Source organism: Oncorhynchus gorbuscha, linkage group LG08, assembly GCF_021184085.1.
Source record: "Oncorhynchus gorbuscha isolate QuinsamMale2020 ecotype Even-year linkage group LG08, OgorEven_v1.0, whole genome shotgun sequence".
In the NCBI taxonomy this organism is placed as follows: domain Eukaryota; kingdom Metazoa; phylum Chordata; class Actinopteri; order Salmoniformes; family Salmonidae; genus Oncorhynchus; species Oncorhynchus gorbuscha.
In genome coordinates this window covers 36,955,993-36,977,129 of record NC_060180.1, presented here as the reverse complement: position 1 = coordinate 36,977,129, position 21,137 = coordinate 36,955,993, and the positions used below count along the sequence as shown (strand labels likewise).

The 21,137-nt window shown below is 45.4% G+C and overlaps 1 protein-coding gene across 3 annotated transcripts; it reads left to right on the top strand.

Moving 5' to 3' along the window:
• Positions 1-1,112: 1,112 nt before the first annotated feature.
• LOC124041581 (GTP-binding protein REM 2-like) lies at positions 1,113-19,694 on the top strand. 3 transcript variants are annotated; one of them, XM_046359313.1, is made up of 6 exons: positions 1,113-1,459; positions 3,082-3,397; positions 4,046-4,119; positions 14,042-14,219; positions 16,987-17,337; positions 18,518-19,694. In XM_046359313.1, exons 1-5 carry the CDS (start codon positions 1,448-1,450, stop codon positions 17,310-17,312), a joined length of 906 nt encoding a protein of 301 aa, XP_046215269.1. In that variant the 5' UTR covers positions 1,113-1,447; the 3' UTR covers positions 17,313-17,337; positions 18,518-19,694. The 3 variants fall into 3 exon arrangements, with proteins under 3 accessions (XP_046215269.1, XP_046215270.1, XP_046215268.1); XM_046359314.1 differs by having other exon boundaries at positions 16,987-17,342; XM_046359312.1 differs by having other exon boundaries at positions 16,987-19,694.
• The last annotated feature ends 1,443 nt before the right edge of the window (positions 19,695-21,137 follow it).

Here is a 21,137-nt window from a genome sequence, read left to right as displayed (position 1 = left end):
GAAACATGCTGTACGCTATTGATCATCTTTGCAGCCCATTAATATGGAGCAGGCAGAATTTTGTGATGAGTGCAGTTATCTCAGTGATCCGTCTGCACTGGGAATCTCTCACACACACGGCTCTCGCTCAGATGGCTTGATGAGACTTAATTAAAGTCTGCAGATTAAAGCTCAGCTCCACAGGCCCATTGAGGAGTGCTAGCTCGTCTCCCATTCAGTCCCCATTCAGTCCTCATTCAGTCCGCATCAGTCTTCCTCTAACCAGTGCATGTTACCTAACTGCCACTGAGGTTGGGGACCAGACAGAGAGATAGACAGACACAGGAAATTGCTTTATCAGCAACGTGAGTATGTAACAATCAACCACAAGTGACTAGGGATCTTGTTCATTATCCCCGGGGTGTAGTGAGTGTGTTGGAGGTCGTTCAGTGAAATGTTGTGATAAGTAACAAAACCTCACCCGAGACCTATACAGACCTGTGTTAGCTCCCAGAGAAAATGCCTGCAGGCTTTAACATAGTGGGCTAATACAGTCTCCAGGTGCATAGACAACCCGGTCTAATAACCAGCCAGATACAGGATCATCACAGATACAGGGTGAGTCATGGGAGTACAAACCACTACAAGGTTATAAGGTCACGGACAGACCATTTTAGTTAAGCCTCTGAATGACACAGTCATAAATACTATGGTCGTAAATTGATGCAGCTTCTAACATCCAACGGATGAGAACCAATAGGTTCATATGATTTCACAGTCACCATATCAGAGCAATTCACTACATTCAGATGTTGCTTGGAGCACGAAAACCCTATTCCATTTCCGTCACAAACATTCTTCAGAAAATTGTACTCTGCTTCCCTCTAGCGGCTCGAGCAATCAACGGCAGGCAGATTGTTCTGGGAGAGCGGTCAAATTGTGCTTGCTTTTTTATTGCATGAGTAAGGCTGGCAGTGACAGCCAATACTTTAGTCAAAGACGCGGCCCTGATGCATATTTATTATAGTAAAATAGAGAAAGAGGAGAGAGAGAGAGAGAGCAACTCAGGTACACACTGGAGCGCATTCTTGGGCGTGGGACAAGAGGAGGGGATGAGGAGGGGGCGTGCTAAAGTTTTTTTTTTTGGTGCACAAGAAAAGCCGCTTATTCATAACACTCCCAGAAGCAGGTGTAGGGCAGGCCACCTAGACACATGCGTTGCATTGTTCTTAAATTAAAATCTACACATCGAGACCAAGGGGCTTCCGGAGGAATTAATTGCACCGGAAAATGGTTTCGCAATGTTAATTGACATTAGATGCGCTTCTTTTGTTCGCCCGCATCTATACTTCCCGGTTGTGATTGTCGAGACGCACTAGTTAGGTGCGATCGCAAATGACTTGACATAGATAGCGGTGGTCGCAGGTAAACACTTTCTTTCTGAAAAATAGAGGAAGAATTGAACACGATGACTGACCAGGTAAGGTGACATACCTTTTTTTTCTAGCATCACCTCGCTGTTGTGCCAAACGTTTACTTTAAGTTCAGTGGGCTATATTGAATTATTACACACAATTGCGGTTTAGGCTACACATCCTCTTTAGTGGAACGACTCAAGAAAAGAGCCTCGCAATAAGTAGGCTAACATTCTAGAAGCACGCGGACACTTATGTTCACAACTCACTCTATATCCCCCACGTCTGTCGCCTTCAAAAGATGCGGACACTCAGTTGTGAAATGTACAGTATGTAGGACCTACATCAATTTGAGTCTTTTTTTTCTTCTCTCTTTTATAATAAATTAATCCTAATTTAGCGTTTTTATTATTATGCTGCAGTATAATTACTCTAAATGTGGAATTCCAACACTGCAATTGAAATGTGAACACCGGTGGGTGAAATAATAATAATGGGCCTAATGTATTGCTCTTTAGGGGAAACACCATAGTAGCCTAGAAGCAAGAGTAGGCTAATTGACGTTTTACAGTGATGATATTAATATAGAAATATAGCAACACCGCATTGCCTGTACTGTAATATGTTATTGCCTCGTTTTCTGTGTTTTACTGTTTACCCTAGTTATCACCTGTCAATCGGGGTGCGATTAACTGATGACATGCTCCCCTCACCCTTGTCACAGAATCTTCTGTGTCTTTCTTTATCCCTCCCCTGCGTCTCCTTGACCATGATTAATTAATTAGACCCTCTCAATTAGTCTAATTGGTTATGTGGCTGAGTCCAGCAGTACTCTCTCTCTCTCTCTCTCTCTCTCTGTGTGTCACTGAGAGGAGTGGAGCTTCTAGCTCAGCCACAGGCACACCTGCTGGCTCACAGCGTGAGGGCTCCACCTAGACTAATTGCTATATTAATATTGATGGAGGTCATCTGACTGACCTGGTGCTCCATACACACAGAACGCTCGCAGCAATGCTTTTGTTTAAGGCGGACTGTTGGCAGTGTTATCCTAAGCGGCCCTTAGTGTTGAAATCAGAGGACAGTGAAGTGTGTGTGTGTGTGTGTGTGTGTGTGTGTGCACAAATGTTTAGGTAGACTTAGGTGTTTACTGTTTACGTACATAGAGCCCACACAGGATGCACAGTTTACTGTGTGTGTTACATGCAAGGATGGGAGGGAGGAGGGGTCATGGACATTCATGTTTTGACCTACTTTCTGCTAATGCATCCCAGAGTCCCATCAGTCACTAAGCTGTGCAGCAGGGTTTCCTAGCACTACACAGCTGATTCAAATCATTAAAGGTGGGTTGTTTGGATCAGCAGTGAAGTCATAGGGTATGGAGTTTGGGAAGTCCTGCCGTACAGTACCACCCCTTTTACATAGTATATTAACTCTCTCTCTCTCTCTGTGGATCTTTCTCGGTCTCTTGCTTCATCTCGCTCCCTGCCTCTCTCTCTCCCTCTCTCACACACACACACGCTCGCTCGCTCTTCCTCTCTCTTCCCATCCTTGTCTCTGTAGTAGAAGGCCTGCTGTATCAACTCTTTGTGTAACACTTCCTCTCCTGTGTTAACATGCTTTCAGCTCCATTCTCACGAGGGTCATGTCCATTGGGCTGTGTACTCACTACCATTCCCGTCTCTCTCAGTACAGTATGTTTCTCACCGCCGCTCCCCCTCTGAGAAGAGGAAGCACACCTCTACCAATCAAGCACCAGCTGAGGCGGGAGGAGGCCGTATCAGAGGACCATGACTGGATACCAGGGATTGACGAGCCGGCCACGCTGCCAATCAGTGACGCCCTTTGCCGGGATGAATCATTTAGTCAGGCATCGGAGGGGTGTCATGGGAGTGCTATAAGGATCGTACTACTTGGGCAGAATGGGGTTGGAAAATCGGCACTCTCTCTGGCCCTGGCTGGACTGTCAGACAGCTCACTGTCTGTGGACTCTGAAACAGCCTGTGGTAAAGTTATTCTGTGTGTGTGTGTTGTGCATGCTTGTGCGTGCAGTGTGCACATGGTGTCTACTTTATGTCAATGACCTAATATCAGCTGACACAAAAGAGCAACAGCAATCTGAGTCGTGATATTGAAAGTTACTTTCCCCATTTACTTACTGAGTGCACTCAAGGCTGAGCGATAACGAGACCAACCGCCATTCGCCAGCACTGTGTGTCATTGTGCCGTCTTGAAGGCCAGGGTAATAATAACACCAGTCGTGGGCCAAATACTCAATCAATCAATGCCCCAGGAAAGTGATGGGCACACTGCTCTGTAGGAGGGGCCGCCACAGACATGTCATGAGGAGGCAGTCCACACAGGATGTAGATCCTAGGCTGCTTGGAGTGTCGACTTGTTTTCAAGTGTAACCTCAATGTTTTATGTGGGGCACCCTTGTGTATTCTACAATAACCTTGTCCCAGATCTGGGACAACTCCTCAGGCTGTCATTGTGTAATAATACCAGGTATGGGCCCAGGTTAACAGGACCAGTCCAAATGGGCTGAATGACTTCCCTGTACTGTGTATTCACCTCAAAGCATTTATGAGCTTGTGTTTTGAGTGTCACTATGTTGACGTGTGTGTGTTTGTGACAAGCACGTCTGTTTCCAGGAGAATGCTACGAGCGCACGGTGTCAGTTGACGATGAGCAGAGTTCCGTCATCATTTATGACAACTGGAAACAGGTGAGCTATTTATGGCACACGACACTGCCATTCTATTCATGTGTAATGTGTTGTGCCACCTCTCTATGCTCTCTTGTCTTGGTCTGTCTCGTTCTCTCTGAATGCAATTCCCTCTGCCAGTATTCCTGTTCACGCTGCTGCATTAAATGGAAATGTGTTTGAAAAATAAATAAATAAATATGATCTCTAAAATGTCAGGAAGCGTGCGTAGGGTTGCAGAATTCCGGGAACTTTTAAATAAAAATCCTTGGGCTTCCAGAAATGCTGGTTGGAGGGTACTGGATTTCCAGTTGATTCCCTCCTCAGTCTGGAAATCATCCAGCCTGAATTTCGGGGAAACCAGGGAATTTGTTGAACGTTTAAAGGATTGTTCAACCCTACGTGTGTGTGGCCACCTCGAGGCAGTTGCAGACCGGTTTTTATATTATCCCTTTTTATTGAAAAAAAAAAAATTGAAATGGTAACTTACAAAAATTGAAATTCCTTTCATTTGCTGCAGATATTTGTAGGGCGGTCGTGCCAGTTCTTCTCTTCATTACATATTACAAACAGCATGAATGCGTACCATCCTCTCTATAGGCAGAATTTGAATGCGCTTTTAATGAGATGTTTTGTCGTATTCAGTGAATTATAATGAGGCTAGAGGAGCACAGCTGCTCTGAGGCTCATCTGTCTGTGTGTGTGTGTGTGTGTGTGTCACTGAGGATTTCATTATGACAAAGTACACTGTAATAGTTTAATTTTAACCATGTGATGGCCTTCTGTGATGATGGTGCAGTCAGTGCAGTGCTATGTGTACAGCCACGTGACCTAGGGCTCAATTCAATCCGTATCATGGAAGTTCAGCACTGTAGCACGATTGGAATTTTAAAGGTCATTTCGGATTGAGTCGAACCGCGGGAACGTTGCCTTTTTAAATTTCAATTGAGCTATAGCACTGAACTTCTGCGATACGGTTTGAATCGAGCCCCGAGTCTGTCTCTCTACCAGAAGTCCAGAGCCCTAATGTTTGAGGAGTTAGCGAGGTTACTTTCGTCCACTCGGGAGAGCAGGTCTAGCTCAGGGCCGACTTCATTGATCCTGAATGAAGTTGTCTGAGTCGCGAGTTGAGCGCCAATAAAATCCGATTCCCTCCCTCTCGCAAAGATTGCGCCATCTTCCCCTTCCTTTGAGGAAGATGAGCGAGTTACATATTTTATTCATCAAACACTTTTTACGTAGGTATTTTAACCACACTATAAAAACCAGTCACATTACACATTTAGTAAAGACAGAATGCATTTGAAACGTCGCGCACAGTAAAACGTTTGTATGACAATTATTGTGTGGAGGGGAAGAAAGGGAGGTAAAGGTGCATTGATAAACACACATGACGGCATTAACCTTTTACTGCAGTGGGCTAAATCAGGGTCACACAGAGTGATTCTTGGTAGTCTTATGAAATCTACTTTGAAACGAAAGTATACACCTCACTCACATGGTTACGGGCTTTAAAATAAGAAACCTGTACCATGCCAGATCTAGAGTGGAAATATTACATTTTTGAGTTTGCATCTCAATATGACACGTTGTAACAAAACTGTTTGACATAGAAACACTAGATTTGATTAACTATGCAATGATGAAAAATATCCATAACATTCCACCCATGAGGCCACTAGATGGCGCTTTTGGTCATTGACTGCAGGAAAGGGGTCTACCAATGAGTAATAAACTAAAGAAAGCCCTTAAAGTTTGTTTCACACACTAGCCTGCTGAATATGCAAGATCATTTTTCTTTCATTTCAATTTTGGCACAAATTCAAATGTGGCACTGACTCGCCCATGAATTGAAGGTTCAGCATTGTCTCAATGAAGAGTTTGGCGTTCAACTAGCCACATGCGACATGCACACGCAGCTACAAGCGATCGGTGGATGAGCAATATCCACCATCGTAATATGGATGAAGCCTTCGCTGGAATGTGAAGCTAACTGAAGCTGGCTACCTTTTACAAAAAACCCTCAGTAGATCTAGCTTGCATTGTAGGATACCCCTCAGGAGTCCTCCTTGGTTTACCGAGTCTGAATTATTTAAACCTAGCTCAGGGGAACTCCATTTAAAGGCCTTTCACTTCTTTAACTGTCTGATCTCCCTTTCTCCGGTACCTCTTTCTCCTCACTATCTCTTCCCAAGTTGACCTCATTTCCTACAGCTGTGTCATCATCTCAAAATCCATCTCCCCCTCTCCTCTCTTTCGTGTTCTCCCTGTCATACTCAGAACTGACCCCCTTTTTTTTTTTTTTTTTGTTCAAGTTAACTCTCCCTGAAAGTCGATTACATTTGTTATTCTCTGCGTGCTAATGCAAGCTCTGGTATTAAGCCATGGCAACATAAGCAGGCCAGCGGGATTTGGAGCCGCTCCAGCCCAGCAGCGGCAGAGAGCGAGAGGGGACTGGACCAGCTCCCTCTCCCCCGACACACACACCCTCCTTTCACTGCTTCTGCTTACGACACGCTGCCCATCAAATCAAATGACACTTGACACTGACAGGAGCAGCAGAGTAGAGCAGTGTGTGTGTGTGTGCAATGACCCCCGGAGGATTTTGACTAGCTCCCGAGTCCCTAGCTAGTCCCCTATTCCATGGGTGCCCCACCCTCCCCGGGTTACCATGGTGACCAGTGGACTGAACAAATCCCGCCCCCCTCATGGGTCAAATCATGTCGAAGCATTGGGCTACAAAGCTTCTTGCTCCCCGGGGGGAAACACTGGTTTTATTCTAGCTTCATGTACAGTACCTCTTCATAACCCCGCTAATTATAGTTGGGTGTTTTTATCAGATTAAAAAAAGAATCAACAAATAGATAACTGCTGTGTATGGTCCCTTGATTCCCAGCTGATTCACACCAGCTGCTACTCAAGTTGAAGCTTCCATGTCAAAGCAACCGAGTCTCACACTAGGCAGCCCTCACAGCCATCCAGCCACATCACCATAGAAGATTTCCCTGAGTATACACACACACACACACACACACACACACACACAGCGGCTCTCCGAGTTTCTCTTCAGCTAGCCATGGGACTTGGAGTGCTCTTGACGTCAGGCAGAGAATAGCTTAAATAAGTCATCCAGCTTCCTAAAATAGCCAGTGCCTGCTTGGCTGTGACCTGACAGGCCGAGGATTTCCTCTGTACATGTTACATTTACTGTACCATGGGTCGTTCTCTGTGTACACCACAGCCAATCAGCATCTATCAAGGTCAATGGGAGGAGCCAAGGTGTTTTGATGGCTGTGGGTTGACTCTCTAGTACTTCCTCTCTCTAATAACAGGCTAGTTTCACCTGTATTCACCACCAGGATTTCTCCATGCTGGAGGTCTGAGCCAGCTGTGAGTGAATGGATCTCAGCGTGGAGCCATTAATTACTACACAAGTCAGCCTCAAAATACACTGTCTGTCTGCTGGAGGTGTCCATAATTATTTAATAACTATTAAATAGTTATACTAGAAAATCCTGGATGGAGTCTGAGGTCAGTTGTAGTAAGCCAGTATATACGCTACATTACCAAAAGTATGTGGACATCTGCAAGTCGAACATTTCATTCCAAAATCATGGGCATTAATATGGGGTTGCCCCCCCCCTCTTTAACGCTATAACAGCCTCCACTCTTCTGGGAAGATTTTCCACTAGATGTTGAATTGTTGCTGTGGGGACTTGCTTGCACGAGCATCAGCCACGAGCATTAGTGAGGTCGGGCGCTGATGTTGGGACGATTAGGCCTGGCTCGCAGTCGGCATTCCAATTCATCCCAAAGGTGTTTTGATGGGGTTGAGGTCAGAGCTCTGTGCAGGCCAGTCAAGTTCTTCCACACCGATCTTGACAAACCATTTCTGTTTGGACCTAGCTTTGTGCACGGGGGCATTGTCATGCTGAAACAGGAAAGGAAGTTGGAAGCACAGAATCGTCAACAATGTCGTTGTATGCTGTAGTGTTAAGATTTCCCTTCATTGGAACTAAGGGGCCTAGCCCGAACCATGAAAAACATCCCCAGACCATTATTCATCTTCCACCAAACTTTACAGTTGGCATTATGCATTGGGTCAGGTAGCACTTCTACTGGCATCCTCCAAAACCAGATGGTGAAGCGTGATTCATCCCTCCAGAGAACTCATTTCCCCTGGTCCAGAGTCCAATGGTGGCGAGCTTTACACCACTCCAGCCGATGCTTCGCATTGTGCATGGTGATCTTAGGCTTGTGTGCGGCTGCTTGGCCATGGAAACCCATTTCATGAAGCTCCTGACAAAACATTTATTGTGCTGACGTTGCTTCCAGAGGCAGTTTGGAGCTCGGTAGTGAGTGTTGCAACCAAGGACATAAAATGTGTATACGGTTCAGCACTCGGTGGTCCCATCCCATTCTGTGAGCTTGTGTGGCCTACCTCTTCACGGCTGAGACGTTGTTGCTCCTAGATGTTTCCACTTCACAACCGCAGCACTTACAGTTGACTGAGAGGTCAGTGTACAGGTATTTGTGTGGAGATATGTCTTTACAGTGATGTGTATATTTTTTTAGACTGCACTGTTGTGTAGTTATGTTGACCGGTCATTCTGTTGTTCTTTGTGTGTAGACTGGTTGTTGTGGCTGGTCATTCTGCATTTTGTTTGTGTAGAGAAGTCAGTCTGCATCATTGTGTATATTTAGCAGTCTCTTGTTGTGCGTATTTGTGTATTTGTGCGTATTTGTGTAGTGAAAGATCAGTCTATATCGTTGTGTATTTGTGAAGGGAGGTGGCAGTTCTGCGGTGTTGTGTAATGCGGTCAGTTTGTGGCGTTGTATATTTGTGTATGCAGAGCGGTCTTGTGTGTCTGTATAGTGCGGTCAGTATCTATTGTTGTGTGTCTATTCTACGTGTGTGTGTGTGTGTGTGTGTGTGTGTGTGTGTGTGTGTGTGTACGGCCGGAGCTAGCCTCTATAATGTCAGCCCGAAGGGGTGTGGTGCCTCGATGCAGCCCCAAGAAACCAACCCAGCACTCAGCTCCACTAAAGAGTTACATCCAATGATCAGATTTTGACTCCTCAACCAGAGGAAGGTCTCTGGGCCAATTTATCTCCGCTCCTCTCTCTCTCCCGCTCCATTCATCTTTCTCTTGACCCATTTTATTCTGACGATCTGGACCCTGGACTGATAATTATTTTCCTCTTGTTTTAAAGAACGACTGAACTTTCTAATTTGGCCTCGTTTCCAAGCTTGGTCATTAACAAATGCTAGCGGCCATAACTGAAGCCAGAGAGGAGGAGGAGGAGGAGGAGGAGGAGGAGGAGGCGACGCGAGCCATAACTGAAGCCAGAGAAGAGGAGGCGACGCGAGCGGGTTTACTCCGCCAAAAATCCTGTTGAGCAGATCATGAATTATTAAGCGAGTGAGGAGTTTTTTTTGTATGGGCGTCAATGAGCGGCTTACGTCAGGCTTATTTGATCTAATAGAGTTTTCATAATGCTGAGGTTGTTACGAGGGTATTGACATAAGTGTGATGCACATGTCATCCCGGCAACCTTGAGGAAAAAAACACTTAGAGTTGTCCCTGTTGAAATTCGAGAAGGTCTATTCATATTCATAAGGCTAGCATAGCATCTCACACTCCGTTGAATGCAGGCGGTTGATGTCAACACCCCCCTCGTCAAATATTCAAGAAAGTATTCAAATAATTAGATGTGTCAACCAATCCAAAGAGAGGAATAGGTGGGAGCTTGAGAAGCATCTAGTCATTATATCCAGTGTCACTGCTGAAGCCAAACGAGTTGTCTTACGGGTGTTGTTTGAAGTGGGTGTTTCTTGGGTGTGTCGTTGCCATTTAAATCACAACAAACAAGGACAGTAGTGAGTACAGTGAGCTAAGGTAATCCAAGATGGCTTTGTTATGGAGAGAACACAGTTTTGAAGTTGAGGACCTTTCCCCTCCTTACTATCTCGCCATCTCAAGATGGTCAGCTACATTTTAATCATTTTGCGGACGCTCTTATCCTGAGCGATTTTACAGGAGCAATTAGGATTTATGTGCCTTACTCAAGGGCACATCGACAGTATTTTGACCTAGTTGGCTCAGGGATTGAAGCCTTCGGTTACTGGCCCAACGCTCTTAACCACTCATCTACCTGCCGCCCTAATTCAGTTCTATGTGTAGGCTAAGGCCTGCGCTGACTTGGTGTTTAGCCAAGCTGACGGCAGCTAGCTAGCATAGCTTGATGATCGCTGCAGGGTCAAAAGCTTCAAGTTCCTAAGCGTGCACATCATTGAGGACCTGAAATGGTCTTGCCACACTGACATTGTGGTGAAGAAGGTGCAACAGCACCTCTACAACCTCAGGTGACTAAATCAGTCATGTCCCCTAAGACCCTCTGCAGACGCATCAATGAGAGCATTCTGTTGGGCTGCATCACCGCCTGCTATGGCAACCCCTCCCACCCTCAACCGCATGGCTCTCCAGAGGGTGGCGCAGACAGCCCAACGCCTCACCGGGCCCACGCTGCCTTCCCCGCAGGACATCTACGACAGCACCTGGTTTCAAAAAGGCCATGAAGATCATCAAGGACATCCATCACCCGAGCCACGGACTGTTCACTCGGCTACCATCTGACAGAACGAGACCGTACAGATGCATCAAAGCCAAGACGGAGAGACTAAAAAACGGCTTCTATTATCAGACTGTTGAACAGCCATCACTAGCTGTCTACCAAGTGATGCACACTCACTCACAAAAAATGCATACACAAGCTTACACACACACACACACACACACACACACACACACACACACACACACACACACACACACACACAAACACACACACACACTCAGCCAATGCTGCTGTCCCATGCTATAGAGACATTGAACCACTGGTCGCTTCCCGTTTCACACTGTGTATTTAAATACTGTATCCCCGACCATGGCTTATTCTAATATTTCTACCACTGTACATTGTATTTTTGTTACACTGTTTATACACGCAGCATATGTAAACTCTGCAAAAAAAAGAAACGTCCATTTTTCAGGACTCTGTCTTTCAAAAATCATTCGTAAAAATCGAAATAACTTCACAGATCTTCATTGTAAAGGGTTTAAACACTGTTTCCCATGCTTGTTCAATGAACCGTAAATAATTAATGAACATGCACCTGTGAAACAGTCGTTAAGACACTAACCGCTTACAGACGGTAGGCAATTAAGGTCACAGTTATGAAAACGTAGGACACTAAAGAGGCCTTTCTACTGACTCTGAAAAACACCAAAAGAAATATGCCCAGGGTGCCTGCTCATCTGCGTGAACGTGCCTTAGGCCTGCTGCTAGAAGGCATGAGGACTGCAGATGTGGCCAGGGCAATAAATTGCAATGTCCGTACTGTGAGACGCCTAAGATAGGGAGACAGGACGGACAGCTGATTGTCCTCAAAGTGGCAGACCACATGTAACAACACCTGCACAGGATCGGTACAGGATGGCAACAACTGCCCGAGTTACACCAGGAAAGCACAATCCCTCCATCGGTGCTCAGACTGTCTGCAATAGGCTGAGAGGGGCAGGTCCTCCTCAGACATCACCGGCAACAACGTCACCTATGGGCACAAACCCACCGTCGTTGGACCAGTGAAGAGCTAAAAGTGCTCTTCACTGACGAGTCACGGTTTTGTCTCGCCAGGGGTGATGGTCGGATTCGCGTTTATTGTCGAAGGAATGAGCGTTTACACCGATGCCTGTACTCTGGAGTGGGATCGATTTGGAGATGGGGGGGGTGCATCATGGTCTGGGGCGGTGTCACAGCATCATCAAACTGAGCTTGTCATTAACTGGGGAAATCTGGTGCAGTCGATGAGGAGGAGATGCACTGCAGTACTTATTGCAGCTGGTGGCCAGACTGTTACTTTTTATTTTTACCCCCCCCCCCCCTCCCCCTTTGTTCATGGACACATTATTACATTTCTGCTAGTCACATGTCTGTGGAACTTGTTCAGTTTGTCTCAGTTGTTGAATCTTGTTATGTTCATACAAATATTTCCGCATGTCAAGTTTGCTGAAAATAAACGCAGTTGACAGTGAGAGGATGTTTTTTTTCAGAGTTTATTTATACACTGGATTGTTGACATAGCTCTCTCCTAATATAACTACTGCCGTACATACCATTTGTTAGTCTTGTGTAAATCCCCCTGGTGTACATATGTATAGATTGCATCTTGATACTGCTGCTTTTTGGGTCTGTTAATTGGATTCGTTCCTGCCATTCTTCATTTCTTGCATTTTTTTTTTTCTTTGTAATTTTCTTTCCATTTGCATTGTTTTTACATTTGACTGCGTTGTTAGCTCGTAACATAAGCATTTCACTGCACCACTTTAACACCTGCTAAACTGTGTACGGGACCAATACACTTTGATTTGTAAAGACATGCTACCGTGGAAACGTTATCAATGCCCGGTCTTGAGTCAGCGCAGCTGTCCAGCAACACAATATGCTAGAACTGGCTAGTTTGGTCTGGAGACTTGACTTCATGACCAAAACTATCCTATATACACTTTGTAGTAAAAATTTTACACTACAATAAATGTTTGACTCATCCATGCCACATAGACCATTTTCAAATGGAGAAGTTTGTTTTCAGGGGCAGTTTCTCTTTTAATCCCAGTCCCTGTTTGTGTTCCAGGAAAGGGTGGGGGTGTGATTGTGTGTTTTTAGATGTTATGAGGTGAGATTTCTGAACTGAGTTCACACTGTCAGCTGCTTTAACTTTGAGCTCTAACTCATCTGGTTTCTCGTAAAGAAGTGGCTTTAGGGCAAATAGATTTATAGTGCTACAGAGTTTAACACAGGACACAGGACAATACAGGCGATGACACTGTCTGGGAGGCATTATAAAGGGATTATATTATACATGTCAGGTTGCTGTTGATGGCTTTTACTCAGGAGTTGAATCATGTATGGTGACGTATGCTAAGTGACAAGAACTGACTCTCACAAGCTCGCCTAATGTTTATGGGTGTGTGCATGTGAGAGGTGTGTGTGTGTGTGTGTGTGTGTGTGTGTGTGAGGGGAAGGCTGCATGCCCTGACAGATGGCTGGGGCCACAGCAGTGAAATGGAACAGAGAGGAGCTGACTGACTAAAGGAGGACAAACGCAGTGTTGAGTTAGCAAGCATCCCTCTGATGGAAAGCCCTTTTACGTTGTCACAGTTACCCTGGAGAGCTCTCCGTCATGACGCTGCCAATCGATCTGCGACGTGGCCGTGTTTCTCTTCGCTGCTAACAAAGATTAGTGTGTGTGTGTGTGTGTGTGTGTGTGTGTGTATATATGTCTCTCCCTCCACAAAGCCTGGTAGTTCTGCTCCCCCTCCTCGCCCCCCGCGCCCAGCCCAGAAGGTGACAGGTGGCCAGGCTCACTTCCGTGCCGCTAGCTCCCCTCTCCTCCAGAGAGAGATGGAGTGGGTTCCGGAGACCATGGATTTCCTGCTGTGGGGGTGCAATCCTCTTTGGCTTGTGGGAGCTGTGCATTTTTCAGGCGGAGACTCTCTCCTGAGGGCTGAAATTCATCTTCAGGGTCGTGTGGATGTAGGGCACACAGACAGAAACAGACACAGGCAGACATGGCTGGCTATGGTGGGTTAGGAGAGGGGGAGGGGCAGCTCTTCTCCTGTGTGCCTGAATGAATCTGAGAGGCCTGTCCTTCAGAGCCAAAGCGTACTATAAAGGGAGGGAGACATTAATGGAAGCCCAGAGAAAAGGGTCAGAAGCCAGTTCACAAGGGTACCATGTGTTGTTTTGGATTTGGGACAAAGCCCCTGTCAGTCCACTCAGCAGAGTACGTAAATACAAAAATGCACATCCGACAGCGACGAAGTGTGTATCATTGTCATTTAATGTCACTCACTGTGTGTGTGTGTTTTGGTGTTTGTAGGACCTGTCCACGCTGCAGTGTGAGGTGGTTGTCCTGGTGTTCTCTGTGACAGACAGGAGAAGTTTCCACCGCACCGCCCAGCTCCGCCTCATCCTCAGGGAGTCGCTGCCCCACACTCCCATCATCCTCGTGGGCAACAAGAGTGACCTCGTCCGCTCTCGGGAGATCAGCACAGAGGGTAGGGAGAACGCCCTCGTTATACTGTAAAAACACACTCCATTATCACTTGAGCGCTCCAGAGTGTTTTATAATGTACCCCCTATCAATCTACTGGTCTCTCCTTTCCACCTTGAACCACCATTCTCATGTGATCGCGTACAGTGCATAGAGATGATTCAGTATTGCATAAAAATGAATGCAGTACATACTTAGTCGATGCAATGAACCCCCCGGCAGAGCCTCATAACATTCAGCACAGCATGGCTCCCTCCCTTTCCTTTGAATATTGGTGTCTGCTTTCTACCCTTGTCCTCCGTCTGTCTTTCATCATGGCCCATCTAATCTGTGCCTCTGTGTTATGCCATTTGTCACCTATAACTGTATTTCCATTTGAGAGCCAGGGAGACAGTTTATATGTGATCACCAAAAATCAATTCCTGGCTGCTGTGAGGAGCAATATGGGAAGAGAAATGTTTCCCATTGCCCCACCTCCTTATGGGAGAAAAATGGACCCATGTAATTGTTACCGAATGAAACCATAAGCAGCAGTTTGGCGCGGTGATACACTGCGAAATGGCTTCCAGTGGATTGAAAAGCACACATTCTCTAGGGCCAGGGAATTATGTTGGCTACCTTTTTTTTATTTAAGTTTCTGTGGACCATTGTTCCATTCTGACATGATGCACAAAGCTGATTCTGGAACCACATTAATCTAGTCTAGTGGAAATGCCTATGTCTATATCTCTGTAACCTCGTCCGTAATTACAATGCAAAACTCCGTCACATAGCCTACAGTAAGCAACAGAAAATAGGACACCAACCCCCAGTTGTTGTTTTCCTTCTATTATTATCCCATCATACCTGTTCACAATTAAATCAGTGACCTCGAACTACTTTTATAAACTGGGTGGTTCAAGCCCGAATGCTGATTGGCCCACAGCCATGGTATATCGGACCGTATACAACGGGTATGACAAAACAGGTTTATTTTTTACTGGCCCTATTGCACACTCCCCTCGGGCCTTATTGCTTAAGTATACGTGTTTATGGACACGTAGCTCTCCCTCCTATCTCATCCCCTGCAGGGTTACTTCAGCTGTGTGCCTCGCCTCCTGTTCTGTGTTTGTTTTTTTGGAGGCTTCCCCCACTTTATTTGGATGATCTCTCTAGCGCACAGGGCTATCACTATCTTAACACGTGTGTGTGTGTGTGTGTGTGTGTGTGTGTGTGTGTGTGTGTGTGTGTGTGTGTGTGTGTGTGTGTGTGTGTGTGTGTGTGTGTGTGTGTGTGTGTGTGTGTGTGTGTGTGTGTGTGTGTGTGTGTGTGTGTGCGCGCGCGCGCTTTTCATGTGTACCTCTGCCAGCACACACAGACTCGCACTTAAAAGTACCAGCTGCCAACCACATTCTCACACCTCTTCCCTACTCTCTGTGTGGTGTGGGTGACACTGCTTGTGGGCCGTGTGGAAAGCTGTGATAAGGGGGATGAACCGAGAGGAGAGATGCCTGGGATGGCCATGCTACAAGGGCTGGTGCAGGAGTATGTGAATAAAAGTGATTGAGTGGGGATGGTTGTGTGTGGGTGTGAGACCTATTGTTTTGGGTGAAATCTTTTTTATCTTTTTTATTTTAGTATAGGTTGTCTAGCCCACCATAAGACATGGAAGGGTGTGTGTCTGTGTTGTGCAAGAACTCATGCCCAGTCATGGGTTCGGCATGCAGTCAGCAAGATAGAGGGGGGGAGGAGGGTTGTTCTTAGGATACTGCTCCTTACCCATGTGCTCAGCATGTTCCCCATCTGAGAGAACTGCAATAATGATGTGGTCATTGAGATGCAAATGCTACATCTCTTATCTCTGCATTCTGAGTCCTGATTCCCTGACTGATATTTAAGCCCGAGTAAGGAAGTGAACTTTCCTAGCTGGTGGACAACTCAACATTCATATTGTGTTTGAGGTCTTAAAATGTATTGATGGAAGTACAGTGACATTTCTTTCTCTCTCCTCTCACAGTATACATTATGTTTTTCATTCATCTCCTCAGTGAGGGTGAAGCTGTACCGTCTTTGTTTACACAATGTTGTTGCTTTGATATCTGCCTGAGCTGCTCTTTGCATGTCGTCGCTGACTGATGACAACCTCGTCTCCAAAACAGAACATTTTCAGGAAATGTCATAAAATTACCATATTTTCTTTTTCCATTAACAAACCATTATGAAACCTCGGAAGCTATTTTAAATACATGTTATTGATCCTCAAGTCAATAAATGTAAAGAAAATTGGCAAAAAAAAATTGAGTTGCGACGTTTTCATCGTACAGCGACTGTGTGCTGTCTGTATTCTTTCCCTCCTTCTTTGAGTGCAGGGACAATCTTTCCCTCTCTCTCCTCCCCTCCTTCCTCACTGCACCTCTCTCCCCCTCTCCTTACCTTGTCGCATCCCTGCTGTTGGAGTGCTGTGAGGGACACAGAAGCCCTGCTGAGTCATAGAGAACAGTGGCCAACCCTCACATCTCCACGTCAGCCAGAGCCAGCCACAGCCACCGCCACACTATGTTCTCATGTTGCTCTCACCTCATTGTGGCTCATCCCTGCCTCAGCTCAGCTCCATTCATTTCAATGTTATTTTCATTTCACTCTTATCAGGTTGAGGCGCCAGTCAATCAGTTATATGTAGTAGATAGTAGGATAAGCTGATCTGATCAGATTTGATCCTTTCCACTAAACATGGCTTATCATGGTATCTCTATTCTCTACATCCCCCACCCCTCTATCTCTCCCTGTCCCAGAGGCCCACTCCAGTGCCATGATGTATGAATGCCAGTATCTGGAGCTGTCTGCCTCCCTGGACCACGGCACCACCGAGCTGCTGGAGGGAGCGGTGAGGGCTGCCAGGGGTGACTGCGTGGGGCCGGGCTGGACGGAGGGGGACCCTGGGGCGGGGCGCAGGGAGAGCCTGACCAGTAAGGCCAAGCGCTTCCTGGCTGGCCTGGTGCCGCGGTCCTACGGCCGAGGAGACCGGGACAGGGGTCAGTACAGGGAGATGAGCAGACACCGGGGCAGCAAGATCCTCCGACAGAAATCACGCTCCTGCCATGATCTCAGTGCAATGTGACACATCAGACAGACCGAGAGAGGAGGTGAGGTGTGTGAAAAGGGGAGGGGAAAAAATTTGAGGAAAACAGAGGATGGGAGATGAGTTATGGAGGGAAAAACTGGGACGGGGAGATGGAGAGAAGTGTAGCAATGGAGAGGGAGGGGCCGTTAGAAATGAAGCTGTACCTTAGGGAACGCGAGAGCGAGAGGTGAAGTCATTAGAATAGCAGGATGAGATGAATACTAGTCGACTCATTATGCAATGTAGAGGGGGGAAAAAACAGTCACATTGTAAGAAAAAGGGGATTGGAAAATGATTGTGCAAGATGGAAAATAATGAGTGTCAAATAAACACACACACACACACACACACACACACACACACACACACACACACACGAGGCACGCACTGTCTAATTACGTAGAGACTGATAGAGATCTAACGTAGACCTTGGGCTGTATTCAATCTGGATCGCCGGAACGTTCCAGATTGCGTGCTAGAAAATGTATTGGTCGTTTCCAATTAAGCCGACATATGCAGCGTTGACCGTGAATACGCGATACAGATTGAATAGAGACCCTTATAGTCCCCGTTTTAAAAGCATGCTGTTACACTGTGAATAGAGTAGCAGAGAGAGGACTTTCCCCCGTAGGCTCATTATTATTATTATTATTATTATAATGGCTTGTATTCCCTTATTGGCCGGTAGCTACGGTATACAACCCCCCTCCCCTGCGATCGCCAATGCAAGGCCCTTTATAAAAGCCGTGCACTTTTTATACTGTGGGTTTTCATGTCGATTTTCATGTTTGCTGCATAATCCCTTTAAATCAGGTATAGATTTGGGATGTATTTTCTTTTTCTACCGCGACCCCACAGAGACAAGAGCTTGGTTGGAGCGGGTCATATTACAGTAGCTATTCTGAAAGTAAATGTAGACTCAGGTCTTGCGGTTATATAAAATCTGGCCACCTATTCACCTTTACACTGACTCCATGGTAAACATCCCTGCACTCAGTTATGATCCTATAATAGGGCCTGGATTTTTTTCTCACCTGGAAAAACTCCAGGCCCTACCTATATATATGCAGCTACTGCAGAGCCTAGCGATAAGTAAATGGCTCTAAATGAAAAGAAGCAATAGTTTTAACTAGGGCCCAGAGTTTTTCCTGTTCACATGACTTGAAGACCTAATCAGGGAAAACTCTGGTCCCTATGTGTAGACACAGACTGGCAGAACCCACTCAACTAACTACTGGCTGAGTCAGAGCACGTTGGGTTGCTACAGGAAGATCGACGAAGATGAGGGTTGAGGAGATGACAAGAGAGACTCAACTACCTGTGGCTGTTTCATGTTAGATTGCTTTTTGTGTTTTTTTTTTACCTGCTGAAATTGTATACACACTCTACATACATACATATAGGGCATTTGCATATACGGATAACTACCAAAATAAAGGAAACACCAAGATAATAGTGTCTTAATAGGGCATTGCGCCTTGACATAGACTATACAAGTGTCTGGAACTCTACTGGAGGGATGTGACACTGAATTCGAGTCCAAGTCACCAATGGTCGAGTTACGTCCAATTTATAATAGGTCTTATTATGCAATTGTTTCTGGTCACCACCAGATGGCAGTATATTGTCACTCCCTCATGTGGAAACTCAACTAATTTACTATTCATCACTACCTCACAAGTTCTACTCAATACCTGTGTTTCACTACTTATTTACTATATAAATGAATGGTAAGTCAGGCTCTCAACTACTTGTTTGTTATCGACCCACTGACATTTGTGTAGTTTTTATTTATTTATTGCAGAGTGAAAACTAAAGGGAGACTGGCTATGGGATGCAGAGGGGAAATTGAGAGGGTAGAGCAAGATGACAAATTCAACGATTGTTTTCAATTTGGTAGAGCAGACAAAGCTAAATAGTAGGCTGGTGGTTACAGGGAAGCAAGAGACACTTGCGCGATGTGTAGCCTATGATCGGAGCCGGAGTGGAGCCTGACTGCCCACAAACATCACTTGCTCCCCCACAGCTCACAAGCTGATGTAGGCTGCATGTGCCAGGTGTGGCATGTCTTTCCCACTGCTAGAGAGCAGAGTGCTTGCTGCTCTGCACACCTAGTGCCACTTATATTCTGCGTCTCATAATAGCCTATCCAGTCCAAGTGCAACGTTACAAGAAGGCGAGTCAACAATTGCATCCTGGTCTCAGATAATTTTGTATTATTCTATATGTAAATCCGAGACACCCCATTTAGTGTGATATGTTACGTTTCGTATGGTATGTATTCATTTTTGGATGCCCATCCAATTCATATGATATGTTATGAATTCAAATTTGTTGTGGCTAATGTTAACATTTAACATTTAAGTCATTTAGCAGACGCTCTTATCCAGAGCGACTTACAAATTGGTGCATTCACCTTATGACATCCAGTGGAACAGTCACTTTACAATAGTGCATCTAAAATCTTAAAGGGGGGGGGGTGAGAAGGATTACTTATCCTATCCTAGGTAATGTTAGGTTAAAGGGTTAAGGTTATGGGAAGGGTTAGTTAACATGCAAAGTTGCAAGTAGTTAAAGTTGTCCATGATGAGATTCGAACATGCAATCTTTGAATTTCCGGACTTTTGCATTATGCACCCACCCATCCACCATCCTTTCATTTTTGCCTTAAGTAACCTTCTGTCTTATGTAACCATACCTAACATATCATACTAATTTGAGTGTTTCAAATTTACATTTACTTTGTTACGTCTGGTCTTTGAGACCAGGCTGCCAATGGTCGAGAAGTTGAGTCCAAGTCCAAGTCACAAGTAATGAAAACGGACTCGAACTACAACACTGACCCTAAGCATGATGGGGGATATTAATTGCATTATTAACTCAGGAACCACACCTGTGTGAAAGCACCTGATTTCAGTATACTTTGTATCCCTCATCTGCGTAAGTGTTTCCTTTATCTTGGCAGTTAACTGTACATGAACTACCGTAGAACAGAGCATTACTGTGGGGGCTGGCCACACAGGCAAACACAACCATAAGCGTTCTGGAAACGTTGCTTGGATGTCTTGTCCGCGTGTGGCAACTACATTGACATACATTAGCTACACATGCTCACTCATTTGTCACTGTCTATTATTACACACTTGTCTTTCGAAAGATAATAAATTCATTTTGTTTGACGTCCTTGATGAGTGTTATATGTTCTTGTCTCATTTGTTTCACACACTAGTGTTAAACTAACACAGGGATGGGCAACTTTGATTGGGGTGGGGGCCACAACAAATATGAACTCATCTTGCGGGGCCACAGTGGCTCTACTTCACTCTCTTACTGTAACTAAATGCGTTGTACCAGTAGCCAGATATAGTCTTTTGGGGGCCCTAAGCGAGACTTGGTTGGTTCCCCCCTATACCTCGCTGGCAAAACATTTTACTGGCCCCCGTCTTGAAGGCAGAGAATGAATGTCTACACATTTGCCATGGGGCTTTGAGGAAATGTTGCATCTTTAAAGCAATTTTTTTGTATTCTACACATTTTGCCATAATTTATGCAACGTTAATATGAGATTATTATATTATATTATTATTATCTGAGTGAGGGTGACTAACAACATCAATAGGGTCAAGAGGTCAGGGTCCTGGTTGGTATTCAGAATATGATTACTACAAGTGTAGCTAGCTAGCTATACTAACTTACCAATGTACATCATTTTTGCTGACATGGCTAATTGAGTGACTGTCAGGGACTGACAATTGGAAAAACCGCTGATCCACAGCCAAATTGCACCTTGTGTATTCTAACGCTCAACAGTAAATTGAGACC

Bases quoted from the DNA above. Each gene is read 5' to 3' on its own strand.
- LOC124041581 (XM_046359313.1), top strand. The intron at 3,398-4,045 runs GTAAAGTTATTC...GTCTGTTTCCAG, and splicing joins GGACTCTGAAACAGCCTGTG to GAGAATGCTACGAGCGCACG. The intron at 14,220-16,986 runs GTAGGGAGAACG...TCCCTGTCCCAG, and splicing joins TCGGGAGATCAGCACAGAGG to AGGCCCACTCCAGTGCCATG.